At 37.2% G+C, this 21483-nt stretch overlaps 1 protein-coding gene across 1 annotated transcript in view; it reads right to left on the bottom strand.

Annotated features, from left to right (window-relative positions):
- Positions 1–1665: 1665 nt before the first annotated feature.
- atp1b3b (ATPase Na+/K+ transporting subunit beta 3b) overlaps positions 1666–21483 on the bottom strand; it is a 33013-nt gene continuing 13195 nt past the window's right edge. The window contains exons 2-7 of the mRNA XM_058744655.1: positions 18373–18501; positions 14147–14245; positions 10222–10409; positions 9795–9845; positions 3763–3849; positions 1666–2633 (exon numbers count right to left, since the gene is read on the bottom strand). Of these exons, the coding sequence (XP_058600638.1) occupies positions 2466–2633; positions 3763–3849; positions 9795–9845; positions 10222–10409; positions 14147–14245; positions 18373–18501 (722 nt within the window). The 3' untranslated portion in view covers positions 1666–2465. The remainder of the gene's footprint in view (positions 2634–3762; positions 3850–9794; positions 9846–10221; positions 10410–14146; positions 14246–18372; positions 18502–21483) is intronic.

The raw sequence follows: 21483 nt of genomic DNA on the forward strand, positions 1-21483 counted from the left end.
AGTGAGATGTCATCGTCCTTTTTGTAAAGATGTACACTCTTCTATCTGTTCACACTGGCTCCATTGTGCTGGCTTAAGCTTTCTGATTCATTATACATGTTGAATTACATCATACAGTTCTCCATCTGTGCTGAGCAGGACCAGTTTTCCCACAGCAGTCTCCAGATCTCCTTCAGTGGAAAAGCCGCTTATCAACACACTCTCCAGCCACTTGGTCATTCCTCTTCTTCTCTCAACCCCTGATTTCTGCTCTCGACCCCGAGTGTTAATGCTTGCGTTATCAAGAGCAGATGACAGGCCTGACAGCAAATTAAGTGTCACAAGGAATTAAGAAAGAAACTCTCTGAATGTTACGAGGTTTTCTTTGAGCATCAACACACAGCAGCAGTCACATGTTTGTCCTGACATGAATGTCAATCAAGTCACAAAGTTAGGTCAGGAAAAAGAATCGCAGCACTAGCCTACTAATGAAATGCGTCTCTAGACCTGCAGTAACAACTTGCTTATGTCAGTGTCGTTTTATTTTTCTAGTTATATTCATTAAATAGTTCATATTTCATGCATTTTGTGAGTAAGCACCACTGAGCTAAATGTTGTACAGATCTTTAGACCACATGGCTTTTGGTTTTGGTGTTGTGCTGGTGTTCTTATGGTCTCTGACAAGACGACCGCCTCCTTTCTGCATATCTTCAAACTGCGCCTACAAGGGCTAGATAGATAGTCTTGGTATGGTCTTAACTCGAACTTAAATCTATTTAGAGATCCCGATTTGTTTAGAGAAAAACAGGCTCTCACTGGATCATATGTAGTGGGTGTTATGGGCACTAGAGGGCGGCATTAGAGCAGCTTTCTCTTATTATGATTTCTGAACGCGACAGTGAGACAGGCGCGTCCAATCTGTATCTAATGTACAAGGTCATGCACAATAGTGTACTGTACGATGAAAACCATCAAATAATCCAGCAAGTCTGATTGATGGGGGTAATCTACTTGTTTTTCTAATTGGTAGTAGGATTATCTTAAAATATTTGCCATCAATTTGTAATTTTACGTTTGAAATTATGTGCTGATATCAATACTATTCAAAAGTTGTGGGTCAGTAATTTTCTCAAAGAAATTAATATTTTTATAGAATTTGACTTACATTTTACAAAAATGATCATGGTATAGGCAAAAAGAAACAATTTATACATATATATATATATGCTTATTCCTCAATCATATATATATATATATATATATATATGTGTGTGTGTCATTTTCCACAAAAACCTTGAGCAGCAAAAACTGTTTTCAACGTTGTTATTAAGAAATGTTTCTTAATCAGCATATTAGAATGATTTCTGAAGGATCATGTGACTGAAGACTTGAGTAAAGATGCTGAAAATCAGCTTTGATCACAGCAATAAATTACATTTCATAATATACTGACATCGAAAACAGCACAATTAAAGTAACATTACTTACCAAATATTCATGTTCTTACTGTATTTTTGTGAATACACACATATGACTCATCTTTCCAGTTACTCTTATGAGTACATATTCACAAATCAATATATATTTAAAATAAGTGTCATTTCAAGACGAGTTGAGAAATGAAGTTGAATAACTTGAACGTTCTTCAGTAGATCTGAGAAGAAAACACACCGTACACACTCCAACCGAATCTTTGTTTAAAATCACTTTTATTTCAAGATTTTTAAACTCATACAGATCGTAAGGCATCTGCACAAAGAACAGTTTCTGCAGAGGTTTAAAAAAATCCTTTCCCTCAGATGGTGGACGGGTTTCAAACCAGGTTTGATATATAGATGTTTTTGGTGTTTTCCCTTCTCCTCCCCTTATTTATTCATTTCTCAATAATCTTAAATTACATCTATTATATAATTTCATACTCTTGATTTCTTACAGCAGTCAGACGACGTGAGAGCAATGACAGAGAAAAAGAGTGTTTAAAATCCATTAAATATGTACACAGAGGCTTCACATCACACGCACACACATGGCAGGCTAAACAGTACTATGAGGGGAGCAGACCACATCCACATGATGTGTTGATGCATCTATTTACAGGTCCCTAAACTTACTACACGATGACTCTAGCTTCTCTCGTATGAGGCGGCGTCTTGTTTTTTTTTACCTTTGAATTTAATTTCCATTGGTTTGTTTTATGATAAATGGGCGAATCAATGAATTAAGTCCTAAAACCTTCATTAACCTCCACACACATGCACTTTTCCATCCCTGGCCCATCCGTAACGCAGGGCCAGTGAAGGTCTGTGTGCATACAACTACACTTGAATCCAGGACGAGTTTTGAACTTCACCCTGGTCGAGCATTCGTAAAGGCCCTGATTGAACTCTTGGGACGCCACAGAGGGGACGGGGTGTGTGTGTGATATGGACATGATGAACGTGAGAAGGGTTTGCGTGACATCGTGCGTCTCCAGTGAACGATCTAGGCTACTTGGACACTTTGACGCGGAAGATGACGCGACCCAGGAACTTGTCGCGGTCATCGTTGTTGTTCAGGTCCGATCCCTCCACCTTGCACTCGATGGTGAGCTCGGTGTTATAGTCGTCATCCATCAGCAGCAGCTTCACGGCTACCAACGGCTGGACGTAGTTTATCTAATGGAGAGAAGAAACCAGAAAAGAAAGACAAAATGCCAAAAATGAGAGAAATATGACAAGAAACTCTGCAATTATTAAGTATGGACACAGCGACATAAAATTGTCTTATACAGATGCAATACCGATAAGCAAGTAAAAAATAAATAAATAAAATTTGATGCTTAAAAACAAGCCCTATTAAAAAGGCACAATCAGATCAATACAAATCAATTAGAAAAAAATATTTTAATTACTTATTCTCTATATATTCTCTATGCAAAGAATTTAAACATATTTTATACTTTAAGCATTTTATATAATGGATTATATATTTCCTATACATCAAAAGTACATATTCGTTTTAAAATACTGTATTACATATTTTGTTCAAAAAAATCATAAACATTTTCAATACGTAAAATATACATACAATATTTACTTTTTAAAAGAATACTAATATGGAAGTATTCATGCTTAATACTTAAGCCTGGTTTTACTTTCTAGCATTAAATGGCACAATTAGACCAATACAAATCATTAATAAAAAATGTTTGAATTATTTTATATTCCATATTTTCTATGCATAGAATATACATATTACACATTAAAAAATATTTTAAAATAAGCATTTTATACAATAGATTATATATTTTCTATGCATTAAAAATGCACATTCAACTTAAAATATAAATATTAAAATAAAATGTATTACATATTTTAAAAATATATATCTTTTCAATACATAAAATATACATATTAGTTTAGTTTTAAATAAATACTAAATACAAATATTTGTGCTTAACACTTAAAAATGAGCCCTGATTTAATTAACAGCACAAATGAGACCAATACAATCATTAAAAAAGGAAACATTTTTTATACACATATACATACTTTAAAATTATTTTATAAATATATAAACATTTTAAGATTTATTATACATTATTGATTTATTTGTACAAATATACAACTTGTATTAAAATAGAAATGACATTTTCACATACATTATATGCATTTTCTATACGCAAAATATACATATATTTTAAAGTGAATAAACACCACACAGTTTTACATTATTTATTCTGACGATATTCACTAGTATATTGTGCATCCATACAATTAGCAACTTTTGCTGTATTGTACTTACATGCAATGTCTTGCCATAATAGGGGAAGTAACTCTTGTCAAGTTTGCCCTCAGTGGGGAAATACTGCATCTGCAGGGGAGTTTCTCTCTGTATCAGGAGAGAAACACGACAAAGGATGAGATCACACTGCTGCACTTTACAGACAACACGTGTCATGTGACTCGTGTGCAGTTGCCAGTAGCAACAGACTGCCCTCACATCACTCAAACTGATGACAGAAAGAAAAATAAGCACCCTCTTCAAATGCACAGACAGCAGATCTCTGAATAAAGCAGGTTAAACACAAATCCACACTGAAAAGGGGGAAAACGGTTCTTACAAATGAAATTTCTTTTGCATCTTGTACTGTATATGAGCGCATGAATCCATAACTCTCTGCTCGCAGTCCATCACAGTCATACCGTATATCCAGCAGTAGCAGGAAGCAACAAGCTGTTTCCACAGTTCAGGAACAGTTCCAAGACTCTGATCCTCATGTGCATTCAATAAGTGGTTCATCTTTCATTAAGTGAACCGAATGAGATGATTTGCCGTAAGCTTCTGAAATAGTGAGTATCTAATAATAGCTCATAGTGATGCATGCTTGCAGACAGTGTAGACCAATGAAAAAGAAGATAAAAACACTAAAAGAAGCTATTTTAAACAGTCATTTTAAAGCATCAGTAGTCTGAGACCATGATTTAATAATCAAATTCAAAGAATGTAATTATTAAGAATCAGCACAGAAGCTCATAAAATGTGCAGTGTTTCATTAGAGGCTTTCACACAAACAGCTTTTGCTGTAAACGCTGTTACAGCATGAATTCAGCAGCGTTCTCCATTCTGTAATCACGCGCGAAATAGACGCGGATCAGCCTCTGCGATGTTTGGTCCTGCTGGAAATGTTGGGTATTGATGCTAGTGCTGGGTAGATTATGTACAAATCTTCAAATTGAAATTAAAAAGTTAATTGCGACTTTCTCACAATTCTGACTTTTTTTCCCCCTCAGAATTGCATGACAAACTCGCAATTGCCAGTTAAAAAAAAATCATAATTGTGTGATATAAACTCTCAATTGACTTTTTCTCAGAATTGGGAGATATAAACTTGCAATTCTGAGAACATCAGTCTTTCCCCCCCACCCTTCAAAACTGGACTTTAACTCAAAATTGCGAGTTTATCTCTCACAATGAGGAAAAAAAGTCAGAATTTCGAGTTCTCGAAATTGTGACTTTATAAATCGTAATTCTGACTTTATAACTCGCAATTATGATTTTATAAATCACACAATTCTGAGGGGGTTTATATCTCACAATTCTGTGAAAAAAAGTCTGAAATGTGAGATGTCGCAATAACCTTTTTATTATTATTATTATTATTATTATTATTATTCTTCAGTGGCGGAAACGGGCTTCCATACATTAAACATCAAAGTTTCTTAAACTAGGGTGCTTGAAGGAACTGCATAGGGTTACTATTGTACATTCGCTATACTTTTAATGATAGCTGGCGAAACAATGTTTAACAAACATGTTTTAAATGACGTTTTGACGATGCTGTAGAAGTGTTATCAAAATGCATAAAACACAAAGCATCGTTGCTTATGTGAACAACAGATACCATCAGCAGTAATATCACTGGAACAGTTAATGCAGAAATGTAATCGTTGTATGTGTGAAAGCCCCATTAAAACATTGCAAGGTCTCCATTAGTGGAAGTTTGTTTAGTAAGAAATGGCAAGATTGAAAGAGCAGGAACCATCAGCATAATTTAAGAGCAAAAGCATTAAAGTTCAGAGGACACAGAGATCCTAAGGAGCAGAGGGCACTTCCTTGTGTCCGCTGTATACCTTCAAGGGTCAGATGGGTGAGAGGTCTCAGAGAAGTCATGAGGTACAAAAACGACAAAATGATAAGGGCGGTAAAGAAGTTCTCATGGGACAACTGAAAAACAGGGCAGGTCTGATAGGAACGTCTCACATCTGCAGCATAGAACTACTCAAAGGAAGCAAACAAGTGTTTGAAATGGGTCCAACATTGCATAACTTGTCCCTGATATCGGTTAGATGCTTGTGGACATGTTCGTAAGAGGTTACTAAGGTCAAAAGACAATGTTTTGCAAGAAAAAAATTTGTTGTGTCAATAAAATCAATTGGAATACCTGAAAAACCATGAATTTGACTTGACCATAGTATACTTATGTGTGGAAGATTCCCAATAGCAATGGGCCCTGTTTACACCTGATATGGTGATCCAAACTCAAGTGCTAAATAAGCATTTGTAGAGTAAACATCACTGTGGCCTCGACAACCCTGAAGGTTGGTACTGAATTGTTATGGTAAGTTTTGATTAACTAAATCACACAAATGTGCCTCTTCACTGTATCAAATCTTGAGATATTTTGAGTCTCCTTTTGTACAAGTGGGCTGTTCTTGATCAGAATAAGTTGTAAAGTGGACCAAACCTTATGCTGATAATCCAAAGGAGGGGTGTCTAACTCTGCTCTGCACTCTTAAAAATAAAGGTTCTTTATTGGCATCAATGGTTTCATGAAGAACCTTTAACAACACGTAGTTATAGAAACTCACTTATAGGAACTAGCCACCAAGTTGGTCCCCTGAGAACTAAATTTTCCCCTAGGACCATGTTCCTGGTTGCATTCACACCACCAGTAGGAACTAGGGCTGGGTATTGACAATATTAAACGTTAAAAATAACTGATTTGTATACAAATTACACTCAATGAAGTTTATATAATATTGAAGTTGTAATACTAACTTTGATTTCTACACCAAGTCATTTTTTTTTTTATATAAACATTTACATGGTTGTTGTCATAAAAACTTGATGAATTTATTCAAACAAATATTGAAGCACAGTAAAAATAAATAAAAATAATAATAAAACAAAAATATTATTATTAATAATAATAATAATAAAGTCTCAACGTTAACGCGTTAATGCATGCGATTAAATAAAAAAACTAACGTGTTAATATTTTAACACAAATTAATCGTGTGATAAGGTTTGACCCCAACTTCTCGCCGTCATCGCAGCGCGGAAGGTTATCTATCATTGAGGGTACAGCGAACCAGTGTTGCCAGGGTAACGGCACAAGTGGGCTATTTTGAAAATACAGTCGCAGGAAAAAATTACAGAGCCGTGGGTTGCGGTTTTTGGGGCTACTTTTATAATGTACCACGGCCGCTCAAAGTGTACATAGACAAATAAAAATTAAAATAGATCCTTTTACTAATGTGTATTATACTTGGAATGTATCCCTGGCAACTTAAGAACCGAGAGGCGGTTGTAACATCACAAACAACGTGAGTTTCAGAGCATATATGTTAAGGCATATATGCTAATGTAGCATGATGCTAATGTTAGCTCTAATGCAGCTGCAGAACAGGTCTAATTCTTCTTCATAATGCATTTTGTCATAATACTTCACGTAAGGTTGCAAGAAATGTTTTGTATTTATTTATTTTATTTATACTTTTGATAATAGTTGGGCATACTGGGATTGAAGCGATGTGGCTTGGTAAACATTTTATTGCCAGTTTAAAGTAGAGATTTTCCGATACCCTTTTTCCCTTCCCGATACCGATACCTAGGCTCAGGGTATCAGCCGATACAGAGTACTGATCTGATACCTGGGTGTGTATCTGAAGATTGATGAAGATTTAGTCGCATATGCGAGTGATTTACTGGCAATGTGCTACCACGTTTGTATTTATTCTTTGCTGCTCTAAATAGTGGATGCTTGTGCACAGCTTCCTGTGTTTGCATTCTGAGCAGAGAAGAAGAATTGATTTCCGATTTGCAGCATTAAGCAAAGCTAGCGGGCATAAATCTTGTTTAAAAATGGTATCGGATCGGTACATGGGTTCAAGTACTCACCGATACAGATGCCAGAATTTGTGGTATTGGTGGAATTTCCGATACTAGTATCGGAACAACCCTAGTTTAAAGGCTGATAATGGCGGAATAAAAACAAAAAAATAATGATAATATAATAAGGATTATGTCTCATTCCTGGCGGAAGTGTGAAAGGTTTTGTTTCCCTAAACTAGTTTGTCATGCATTTCTTTTTCAACACATTTACAGGTAAATCCTAGTATTTTCAAATTGCGATTAATCATGATTAATCACAGCCCGTGACTGTGATTAACGCGATTACATTTTTTAATCCATTGACAGCACTAATATACACATACATCTATCTATCTATCTATCTATCTATCTATCTATCTATATCTATATAATAAATAAGATAATTTATAATATATAAAATGTTATATGGTGCATATATTTAGCGAATTGCTCTAGAGAATTTTTCTAGCTGACTAATGAGTAAATTTTTTTTTTTTTTTTTCTGAGGTAAATGTTATGTTACATGTCATACTGTATTGTTTACAAGACATATTGATGTCTTTTGCATGGTTGAAACAATAATAGAGCGATTACATGAGACAGGGTAAGTTGTACTCCTTTTACCATACCTTCAGACATTCATTCATGTTTATTTCAAGCTGTAACTGGTATTGTTGAGGAGGACATGATCATTTCTAGAGCTGTGCAATTAATCGCATGCGATTGTCATTCACATCTCATCAATAAAGTCGGTTCTGTGATTAGTAGTAAATCTCCTTCACGTGGCATTTAGCTTGTCAGTGAACTACGGCTCTGTGTAGTAAATGCTGCTCCATCTGAAAGCACGTGATGGAGATTTACTACTAATTACAGAACCGGCTTTACAGCACAGAACAGAGTTTCTGTTGCTGGTAGTTCCTATTGTGCTGGGTTAGACCCAACTGTGATGCAAGAGCTAATTTAAGAGGCTTTTGGACCAGGTAGTTATAGGAACTAGCCTCGATGCGCATTCAAGATATTACCTTGTCGCATACATGTGATGCTGCTGATGCTGGAGCTGGCATTTTGATGTGGAAAATGTTTGCAATCGAAGGAATGTACACGTGTGTCGTGGTACTGTCATGAACGAGTGTCGAAGGCTGACATGGAAGAGAAGAAATGTTTGAATGAAGTCCTTATTTTTGTTTTCTTTGTGCACATAAAGCTTCATAAAATTACAGTTGAACCACTGATGTCACATGGACTATTTTATCCATGTCCTTACTACGTTTTTGGGTCTTGAACATCGTAGTGGCGTTGCTATCTATGCAGGGTCAGAAAGGTCTCGGATTTCATCAAAAATATCTTAATATGTGTCCCGAAGATGAACAAAAGTCTTTCGGGTTTGGAACGACATGATGAGGAGTAATTAAATGACAGAATTTTCATTTTTAGTGAACTATCCCTTTAAGAGTACAGAGGGCCATCTTCCTGCAAGTTGAGCTCTAGACCTAATAAAACACACCTGAACCTGCTAATCAGGGTCTTCAAGATAACTAGAAACATCTACGCAGGTGTTTTGGAGCTAAATTCCGCAGGAAAGCGGCCCTCCAGTAGCAGGATTGGACACCCCTGATCAGCATTAAAAGAAAAGATTTGACAAGACTGGAAATTTCTTTACTATTCTCAATAATGAACATGCAGTGATGCACATCCGTAATTTAGAGCGTTCCACAATTTGCATGTGAATGCCAGAGGTAAACGGAAATCTTTTGACTGAGTCAACCAAAACATTAATATCAGGAGTAAACGGGGCCTTAGGGGTTCCCATGGTGTGTAAGGACCCACAGCTACATTTGCATTACCTAGACACTATGCATTACGTTCTCGATGACTGGGGATCTGAAGGTATACATCATTTCTAGAATGAGGGCGGTTAAAAGCACCAGAAACAAAGCAGTACAGGAGAGAGGCAGCAAAAAGATGGAAAAGGCCCGGGGCAAGGACCCTGGGGAAACAATGGGGGGGGCTGGGGCCCGAAATCTTACCCACCATTAATACTGCTGGCCCTATAGGCAGCGTGGAGAGAGACCAGATACAAACAGATGTGTGAAAACGCAAGATGGAAACACTCCATGTCACACTCATCCTGACATCGAACACTCTGAAGCTAGTAACACAAAGTGTGATTTGGGAATTACCTTGGCCATGCAGTTGATATGCGGGTCTCCTCGTGGCCTAAGCCCAATCACCTGCAAATGAGTATATACAATGAACAAACATCCTTCTAAAATCTAAAAACAGGTCTGATAACATGCTTAAATTTCTAGAATGCAACTGGAACACATGCATGCTGGATTGGAAGTTTTGCCACCTTGCATGAGCACAGTGACTCAATTTGTCTGGAGAACAAATGCTAACACAGGGGTTCTCAACTCTGGCTCTTGAAAGACTTTCCTGCAGAGTTTAGCTCCAAGGTCTTCAGGATTGCTAGAAAGTTACAGGCAGTTGAGGTTGATCAAGGTTGGAGCTAAACTCTGCAGGAAAGTGGATCTCAAGGGCAAGAGTTGAAAACATCTGTGCTAACAGCTAGCTTTGACCTGGGAGAGCGTAAAAACAGTGACTCACTCGATTCATCTTGACTAGGATGCATGGCTGACCCTCAGAATAACCAAAACTGCTATCAGCCAGTCCAGAGCACTGTCGTAGCACACTTCTCTTGAACTGGCAAACCTTCTTCTCCTCAGCATCATCTTGCTCAAAGTACATATCACTGGGACAGGCCTCGTTCACCTCCTGCAGAGAGTCATTGTACACTGAAGAAACAGATGAAAGAGAGTAGATAGTGAGATAAAGGTGCCAAGCTGGGAATCTTCAGCAGCAATTTGTGACAATCTTATGGTGGGGAGATGTCTTCCTTGTCTACAAGTGTGACCATTTTGGAAGTCTTTGAAAGCTCCAAATAAGAAGACCCCAATATATGACTTGAAAAGCACAACATTCCTGTGTTGGAGCATTTCATTTTGTTGTCGAGGCGGGACACATCAAAAGTTTGTATTGGTCTTTAAATAACTAATAGTTTTAGTTTAAAATCTGCCTTCCGTTTGAAGTCAGAATTGGGACATTGTATCTTGAGGAAGGAGGACGACATTAAAACAAAAGAACTGCCAACAAAGTAGCAGATTGCAGAGGCTGTTGGCTTTGCCATGTGACCTTTCACTGCCATTCACAACTCCTCTCCCTTGACCTCATAGGATAGGTAAGTGTCCATCAAATGTGCACTTCACAATCTTCAGTAGCAGGTCATCGGGGTGCACTTCGTCTACTGTTTCATGAATACTACGAATACAGACATACTACTCATTTTACTAGTTTTCATCTACTAGGATATCTATATTTAGGCATCTGACATGTAATAGAGGAATTTTGACTTGTGTTTATCAATAGCCGCATACTTGGGTGCTGAGATGTTGTGGGATTTCCGCAAAAGTATGCAAGTGGGAATTTTGACTTTAAGAGGTGTTCTTGTCTTCCAAGAAGGAAGTAGGCAAGCATCAGATATACCACTAAACCACAATTTGCTATAGCTTATCAGTGGTCGGTGGAATTAGGAAAGAGCAAGTGTTTTATCGGACAGGAATGTGTATAAGCCTCTGAACAGGACATGATGTCATCTATATTTCTGCTCAATTTGCCCAGAAAAGAAAGACTTTAAATATGTTGGTTTTAGCAGATCCACGTGATCTCAAAACTAATACACATGGACTAAAAAACACAAGACTCTAATTATGATTGCATGGGGTCCTTAAATGAGTCACTTGTGACTGCTGTAGCTGATCCATTCAAGAAAGACTTCACTTTCTGAGCTTTCAGGTGGGGTGGTGATAGCATGCAGCTGATAACAATTTGTGCAGTTAACAGGCAAACTCACGTACGTTTAACCATCAACAGTGGGAGATCACATCCAACCAGAGGATACATTAGCAGAACATTGAGAAGTTTTTGTACCGAGAGATTAAAATAAAATGTTTGACTATGCCACTACCTAATGTATAATTTTCATAATATAGGTGATTTTAAGTTAAGTCTTGTTTTCTTTCACAATAACTGACTGTAGCACCTCATCCTCCTCCTAAATTCTTAAGTGTAGCTTTTGCTTGCCCCAAATATGACCTTGATGAACAACAGTGCTACAAAAACAGGTTGGTAAAAATGTGTCTTTATTTTATCTAAAATCTGGCCATATTAAGAATATCCTCCAAATAGGATTTGTTGCAAACATTTTTATCCACCCACACAAAGATAATGTCTACTGGTTCTTAGCAGAGTTGAATTCTTGATCTTGCGCACTTGAGAGCTCTCAAAACCACATAAACTGGATCTCAAAGCTCAGTCTTATGGATGTGGGTCTTGTCTTATGGTCTCATTTGTACTAAAGGTGTCTATTTTTACCAAAGGTGACACTACCTCAACCTAACAAGACATCAGGCTTTGACGAGCTTATTGGTTCTCCATTTCAAATCATTAAAATGGACCATCAGCTCATGGTCTGGATCTGGTTCTCGAAAGGTCTAGTCTTACTCTGGGTCTCAGTCAGGAGTTCTCTCCAACCCTAATCAAACACACCTGAAGAAGCTACTCAACGTCTTCAAGATTACTAGAAAGTTACAGGCAGGTGAGTTTGATCAAAGTCAAAGCTAAACTTTGCAGGAAACTGGACCTCGAGGACAAGAACTGAGAAGCCCTGGGGTGTATTCCAGAAAGCACAACTAACTTACCGTCAGCTAAACCCTGAACTTTCGGTTGATTAGCCCAAAACCTGCTTACTCGAGGTATGTTGGTTCCAAAAACACATCCAAGAGTAAGTTCATTCAACACAGAGTATGTTCCTGGTTAAGACTCAAAGCATTCTCAACAGAGCGACGAATCGAGAAGTCACTATGGAAACGGACGCTAAGAAAAAGCACGCTATGCAGTTTCTTTCTTCTTTGGTTCAATGGTCATTTACATCATATATATATATATATATATATATATATATATATATATATATAAAACACACAGACATACACGTATACATACATACCTATGATTTACATGCTAATTGATGGTTGTGCAATCATTTTTCTTTTTCCGTTTAATCTTTAATCCTTGAGAATAAGAATTACATTGTTTCATGCTAATTATATATTGAGTCATATCAGATAAAGTAAATAAATAAAGAAAACACAATAAAGTGCGACAACTCTGCCTATTTTATGTCAGTTTTAACGAACAAAAATAGCCATTATAAAAGCATAAGTACAAAGTATAAGAGGCTTATATAAGAGGAAATAAAGACAAAAGAACAATTCAGTCAAACGTATGCTACCAAGTCAGCGCTGTACTACGGTAAAGTTCAAAAGAAATATAAAAGTTAAACTTTGTGCTCAGTCAAAACGATATGACCAGGAACAAATAATAGATTCATGAGACCACGAATGCCTGTTAAATATACACACAACGAATTGTATCTCATGTTTAATCACTACAGAGACATCAGAGCCAGTGGCAAATGTCGGAAGGACTAGCCGAGCTAAGGCTGCTCGAGGCGGATACATGAGCACTGAGCGCCCGGTGATCGCCTGGAGCTCTGAAATCGGCATAGCAAATGTTCAAATAGGCACTCTCTTTATAAATAAACTGCAGATTTGAGTATTAAACAACTACATTCTCGCCTGAAAAACTCTTAAAACTACATTTCATGGCACAATAACAGTAATATTTTGAAAATTACATGGGTTTTTGGGCAATGACGTTTCACAAGTCCACAAGAACGCATATTGAGAAACGGCTCGTCTGTGTGAAAATATAAAATACACTGTTATATATATTTTTTTTTGTGTTGCGCACTCTTTGAAGTAAAAAGCCAAACATAGCATAGCGGAACGAGTGAAGGAGAAGCTTTATACCCTTGTATCACGCACAAGTGACGATTTTAGTCAACCAAATCAACATTCTGCAGTGAGTTTAGCTCCACCCTTTTGGTACACTTTTGCTGCGCTAGGTACCCCAACGGAAAGGTACCAAAAAAGTGGTACGGTTCGATGTCTTGGTACCATTCACAACTTCTGACAGTGGAAACGGACATAATTGCGTACTGTACTGAACCGTACCGCTCAGTGGAGCCATTACATACCCTGGAAGTTACCTCAGATTTTGGAACCGAAAGCTGAGGTTATCCGCTCGCTTACCCTCAAACACACCCAGGTATGTCACACAACCTGCTTTCTGGAATACCCCCCTGGTCTAGGTCATAGAGAGCCTGGTATTAGGGAATCTAGGTTTGATTTGGGTTTTGTGGAGGCCTGACATTGATCTCAGTCGTGGAAGGCCTGGCACTGTTTTGGGATTTAGGCAGTCTTGCATTGGTCTGAGTCTTGGAGGTTCTTGACTCCAACTCTGGTTCTGGATGGAGGGTTAAAGTATCCACTGATTTATTGGATTAGGTGTTCATAATCACATTATACTGTGACAAGACAAAGATGTGGAGAGGTAAAGTGATGAGACTCACGCTGCAGGAACGACTCCAGGTGCTGCACGTACTTGTTGTATTGCTGGGGAATCGATCGGTTAAATTGAATTTCCAAGAACCTCGGCCTGATCATCAGCCCTGTGGACAAAATATGCATGCCATGCAGATGAAAATAATACAAATAAATGGAGATTATACATTCGTGTTATCAAGACTCAGATTTAATGTGTGCATTTTGTGTAATTTTTAGAATGTTTTATTTTTTCTTATAATATTTAAATTATCCACGCAAGATTCCTTCAAAACTGAATCCCTTTTCTTTTCACCTTCATGAATTTTCCAGTCTTTCATGATGGCCATACAAGGATTTGCAAAACTCATTTTACTTACTGCTAATTTCTAGGTTTTTTTAAGAGGTAAGCATAGCTACAAAAAATTATATTTAAAAAGGGAATTTTGAAATCTTTTGGTATCAATTAAAAAAAAAAAATTCTTACATTTCCAGATTTTCCACGAGGGAATTTCAGACATTTCTCAGGTCACACTTTATTTTAAGGTCTCACTATTAGCTAACTGTTGACTACAGCTTCAATAAACTCCTAATTTGCTGCTTAGTAATAGTAAGGTAGTTTAAACCTAAGCTAAACCTAAGTTTAGGTATGGGATAGGATTAAGGGATCTAAAATATGATCATGCAGAATAAGGCATTAATGTGTGCTTTATAAGTACTAATAAACAGCCAATATGCAAGCTAGTTAATAGTGACAATCAGTCCTTAAAATAAAGTGTTACAATTTATCATTTATGGGTGTAAAATTAAAGGTTTTCAAAATGATGCACTATTTCAAATGCACCTAACACTTGTACAACCCGAATTCCGGAAATGTTGGGACGTTTTTTTAAACTTTGAATAAAATGAAAACTAAAAGACTTTCAAATCACATGAGCCAATATTTTATTCACAATAGAACATAGATAAATGTTTAAACTGAGAAATTTTACAATTTTATGCACAAAATGAGCTCATTTCAAATTTGATGCCTGCTACAGGTCTCAAAATAGTTGGGACGGGGGCATGTTTACCATGGTGTAGCATCTCCTCTTTTCAAAACAGTTTGAAGACGTCTGGGCATCGAGGTTATGAGTTTCTGGAGTTTTGGTGTTGGAATTTGGTCCCATTCTTGCCTGATATAGGTTTCCAGCTGCTGAGGAGTTCGTGGTCGTCTTTGACATTTTTAGTTTAATGAAACTGAACGCTGATAACACGCTGGAAGGTCTCCCTCCTATTTAGGCCAGAGGACACGGCGTCCATGATTTCCAACAATGTCAAATTTGGACTCGTCTGACCATAGAACACTTTTCCACTTTGAAACAGTCCATTTTAAATGAGCCTTGGCCCACAGGACACGACGGCGCTTCAGGACCATGCTCACATATGGCTTCCTTTTTGCATGATAAGAGCTTTAGTTGGCATCTGCAGATGGCACGGCGGATTGTGTTTACCGACAGTACTAAATGGGCCCAGGAATACTTCCAGAAACCAATGTCAATGACAGAATCATGCCGATGAGTGATGCAGTGTCGTCTGAGGGCCCGAAGACCACAGGCATCCAACAAGGTCTTTGGCCATGTCCCTTACGCACAGAGATTTCTCCAGTTTCTCTGAATCTTTTGATGTTATGCTAGATGTTCTCCCAGCTGAATCTTTTCAAAATTTCTTGCTTTTTCAGCCCCCAAACACCTTGCTTTTTTTTGTTTGCTTTGTTGCCCCTGTGCCAACTATTGGAGACCTGTAGCAGGCATCAAATTTGAAATGAGCTCATTTAGTGGATGTTTAAAATTTCTCAGTTTAAACATTTGTTATGTGCTCTATGTTCTATTGTGCATAAAATATTGGCTCATGTGATTTGAAAGTCTTTTAGTTTTCATTTTATTCAAATGTAAAAAAACTTCCCAACATTTCCAGAATTCGGGTTTTATTATTGTATCAGAACACTTTTTGGTTATAATCATTGATGCGTTCTCATTAACGCCTCAAAATCATGCTTGGAACAGTCAATGCACTGATAATTGGACACACTAAACCGCAACTTGTCTGAAATGATGTCCAACTGCGTCTGTACTGAGAACATTCTGTTACTAAAAGATGTCAAGGAGGAGGAGGGGGGCTGAGGGAGGAAAGAAAAAAAGATCAGTGGGAGGAATAAATTGACACTTGGGGAAGGATGAATGATAGCGAGAGAGAGAGATCTCACTTTGCTGGGTTTAACGGCGCTCATAATCAAGCGAGAGGATGGAACTGGAGCGCTCTCATCGCAACCACTGTACACAAGTGTGTGGGCTGCAGTGTGTGCCACTGTGTGTGTGTGTGTGTGTGTGAGAGAGAGTGTGAGAGAGTGTGGGGGAGGCTAATGGATGATGTGTAACACTGCTGAGACTGCTGTTGTGTGTTCTGATTGCAATGGAGGTAACGGTAAAAATAGCGCAGAATAAATCATATCAGCTAAACATCACCTCTACTGCACATTCTGTCTGTCCTGTTACTCTCAATGTTAAAAGCTTCTTAAAAAGGATTTATAAATTCCAAAAATCATTTAAGAACCATTACCTACTGTACAAGAGCAGATCAATAAATCCTTAAGGCAGGTATTGATCGGATTCTTGCTGTGCACCATGTGGCATATTTTACATAATTTAAATATTATTTCAAATACTTTCATTTGAAATAGTTTAAAATCATTCTTGAGTTGACGACATAGTGCCATTTAGAAATACACATTCCATTTAGAAGCATTTAGAGTATGATCGCATCATATAGCCTTCTTATATAAATAGGCTACACTATAAATAACAGACATTTATATTTACACATACACGCAGAGATATGTATATTTATAACAGTAAATCTTAGTACAGTAAACCACCTATAATATTCCCATAATGTTTCTGAGTCTGCCTTCACTAAAAAGAATCCATGTACAAGTAGAAAAAGAAACCATAAAGGCAAAGAAAGCAAAAGGAGTGTTGAATGCATCAGTTTTTTTTAACAAACATAATGGTTTCACAGAGATATGCATTGCAAAATGAGCAAATATGACGTGATTGAGTGTTTCACATGTGAAACCTGCTGTGACAATAGACAGTTTTGCTTTAACAGAATAAAGCACAGGTGTATGTACAAGTAGATAAAACTTGTGCATTGTCACCTACTTTATATAGAAAAGATTTAAAGGCCCTCTACATTCCCCAATAAACCTACATGTACAAATAACCTGTTATGTAAGTTGCACTGCACAACATTATTTAAAAAATAAAATAATAATAATAATAATAATAATAAAATAAACCGGTGCACAAAGTCGCTTTTTTTTCTCTGTGTATAGCAATGTTCATAATAGCACACTATTCCACCACAGGTTAAAGAAAAAAATATATATAAAAAAGGGAAATTGTGACTTTTTAAATCTAACAAAATGAGTTTTTATTTCACAATTAATTTTTTTTTAATTTTCCTTTTTTCCCCCTCAGAATTGAGTTTATATCTCGCAATTCTGACTTTTTCCCCCCCTCAGAACACTGAATTTACATCACTTTTTCACAATTGTGTATTCTTCCACACAATAGAAAATAAAGGTAATTTTCTTTTTTCTCACAGTTGCCAGTTTATCTCGCAATTCTGTTTATATTTAGCAATTCTGTTTATATCTCACAATTCAGTGTTTATATCTCTCAATTTTATTTAACTGCGCCTTTTTACTTTTCTCACAGTTGCCAGTTTACATCTTGCAGTTCTGTTTATATCTCGAAATTCTGTTTATCTCTCGCAGTTTCCAATTAATATGGCAATTCTGTGTTTATATCTCATGATTGTGGGGAAAAACATAATTGTGAGATATACAATTGTAACTGTAGTCTGAAGTATGAGATATATTCTCGTAATTTCAAGAAAGAAAAGTCAATTGTGAGATTTGGCAGAAACAAGCTTCCATAGCGTGCTATCATACTGCTTCTACTTCTCCAGTATGCAATATATATGCAGTGTGAGGGTTTTCTGTATATATAAAACATCTAGATGACTCGACTTAATTCAATGGAATGCGAATAAATACAAATTGGTTCAAAATGCTAACAAACGAAAGACAACTATGTAACTGGCTTAAAATGAGATTTCCCATTTCATTTCATTTGTTTAGTGGTTTTCATAGAACATATTGTTTCAAAGGGTTTTAACAAAGAATACCGTCTTAATGCTGTGGGCTTGTTACCTGGATTGGCCACTCGGTCCCTGTATTTGGGAGTGTGCTCATCCAGCGTCTGTAGCATCACCCACATGGTGAGACTGAACATTCCCGCCAGGAAGCCATAGAAGACCAGATAAAAGAGGAATATAAGAGCTGCAGAGAGAAGACAGACACATTAAACATGGCAGAGTGGTCACAAAAATATCGGCACCCATGGTAATTATGATCAAAGGCGGCTGTGAAAATTAATCTGCATTGTTAATTTTTATTTTTTTTTTATAAATCACAAAAATCTAACCTTTCCTTGGATAAGAACTTAAAATGGGGGGAAAATATCATTATGAAATGTTTTTCTCTAATACACATTGGCCACAATTAACGGCACCCTTTTATTCAATACTTTTTGAAACCTCCATTTGCCAGTTTAACAGCTCTAAATGTTCTCCTATAATGCCTGATGAGGTTAGAGACACCTGACAAGAGATCAGAGACCATTCCTTCATCCAGAATCACTCCAGACCCTTTAGATTCACAGCTCCATGTTGCTGCTGCTTCTCTTCAGTTCACTCATTTTCTACAGGGTTCAGGTCAGAGGACTGGAATGACCAGCAGAAGCTTGGTTTTGTGCTCAGTGACCCATTTTTGTGTTGTTTTTGAGGTTTGTGTTTGGATTATTGTACACAGGGACTCAAATCCTGCAGTGCCAGACGTGTCCCCCTGCATTTGGATGATCCAGAAGAGGATTGGGAGAATGTCATATGGTCAGATGAAACCAAAATAGAACTTTTTGGTAAAAACTCAAAGAATGCTGAGTTGCATCCAAAGAACACCATACCTACTGTGAAGCATGGGGGTGGAAACATCATGCTTTGGGGCTGTTTTTCTGCAAAGGGACCAGGACGACTGATCCGTGTAAACGAAAGAATGAATGGGGCCATGTATCGTGAGATTTTGAGTGAAAACCTCCTTCCATCAGCAAGGACATTGAAGATGAAACGTGGCTGGGTCTTTCAGCATGACAATGATCCCAAACACACCGCCCGGGCAAAGAAAGAGTGGCTTCGTAAGAAGCATTTCAAGGTCCTGGAGTGGCCTAGCCAGTCTCCAGATCTCAACCCCATCAAAAATCTTTGGAGGGAGTTGAAAGTCCGTGTTGCCCTGCGACAGCCCCAAAACATTACTGCTCTAGAGGAGATCTGCATGGAGGAATGGGCCAAAATACCAGCAACAGTGTGTGAAAACCTTGCGAAGACTTACAGAAAACGTTTGACCTCTGTCATTGCCAACAAAGGGTATATAACAAAGTATTGAGATGAAATTTTGTTATTGACCAAATACTTATTTTCCACCATAATTTGCAAATAAATTCTTTAAAAATCCTACAATGTGATTTTCTGGATTTTTTTTTTCTCATTTTGTCTCTCATAGTTGAGGTATACCTATGATGAAAATTACAGGCCTCTCTCATCTTTTTAAGTGGGAGAACTTGCACAATTGGTGGCTGACTAAATACTTTCTTGCCCCACTGTAATTCAATTCTTTTCTGATGACTAAATCATAACCTACAAGAGGTGACTATTCAAATCATCATCTAATGCACATCAATTGATTAACTTAAAGCACAATGTATATAATAAGTGTAAATAATTTAAATGTCTTCATAGCTCCATTGTAGACATTGTTAAGAGGACCGCAACTATTTTAATAAAACTATAACACTAATAGCCTATTATAGGTACAATTGGTTCAATAGCCTATTGAAATGTCTCAATGACAGTAATTTCCATTAGTTTTAATTTACAGTGCAGTGCAAATGAAGGCATACAACATTCATTTCATTTATCTTTTAATCAAATGAGAGTTAAACTATTTTTTGGCAAACAAAGGGGTTTACTATCAACATTAAAATATGGAAGAAATAGCGTATTATGCGATTTATTCTTTTAAACAAAAGTTGTAATCATTGTCGTAGTAGTAGTAGCTAAACCGAACTTTCATTTTGACGGGTTGCCACGAGGACCTTTTAAGTTTCTGTAGCCCATGTATATATGATATGATGATAGTTTTATTCAAATGAAACCGTCAAATGCTCAAGAAGTATCTCTCAGAGCAGTTCTGGGGATGTTATTCATGTATTTATGTCCTCATTTAGTGAGACGGCAGATGCTGAAAACACCGCGAGCGTTGCGCACTTCAGTAGGTGTGTAGTAAACAAAACGCATGTCTGTGCCATTCACATATACAGAGACACGCAGAACATGCAGGATTCATATTTAAATAGTCTTTTTGCGGCTTAATATTTACAGATACTAGTCCATAGCGCGAGTCGGTTTAAGTGTACTGACCTACTTTTGATTAACTCATCCAAACTTTGACAAAATCCATGACATTCCGCGTTATACAGTAAATTCCATTTATATGACTGGATTCTGCGATTCTGTCCGCATTTTCCCCATCGCGGAAACCATAAATAGATTATATTGAGGTGTTTTGCAACTTCAGTGTAGTGGATTGTGATTTATTTTAACTTTAGCAACATCTGCTGCTGCCTTTGAGAGACAACTGATGCGTGATCACTGAAGCAGCTTCAGTTAGCAAGCGCTTTCGGTGTGAGTGCAAAACTTTCAGTGCCTTTAGCCCTTCACGTTGATTGGTCGGACTCGTGACTCCCAACAAATCAGATGCACGTTGGGCGGAGATTGCTCTAGGCCACAGAGTGGTGAGTTCCTACAGGCTGTAGAGCCAAATAATGCGTTTCAAAATTAAATTTAACCAGCAAATCGGTTTTGAAAATGACTGATACCGATAATCGTAAAAATGCTTATCAGTCGACCCCTAATAGACACACGCCCTCTTCCAGGCAGTTTCGTAACATCTTATTTTGATTGGAAATTATTAATTATTGCCCTGATGGTGGAAATGGGAATTTTCACTGCTCTAGCTCTTTTCTTAAAGCCACTTCACTAATTTGTGAAGCTCAATTATCTTTTGCTGCACATCAGAAAAATATTCTTTGGTTTTTCTCATTGTGATGGATGATTAAGGGAATTTGGGCTTTGTTTTCCCTCCTATTTATATTTCTGTGAAACAGGAAGCCATGGCTGGATAATTTCATGTTCATCATCACCCTGGAGT

This window comes from Onychostoma macrolepis, chromosome 15 (assembly GCF_012432095.1).
Source record: "Onychostoma macrolepis isolate SWU-2019 chromosome 15, ASM1243209v1, whole genome shotgun sequence".
NCBI lineage: Eukaryota > Metazoa > Chordata > Actinopteri > Cypriniformes > Cyprinidae > Onychostoma > Onychostoma macrolepis.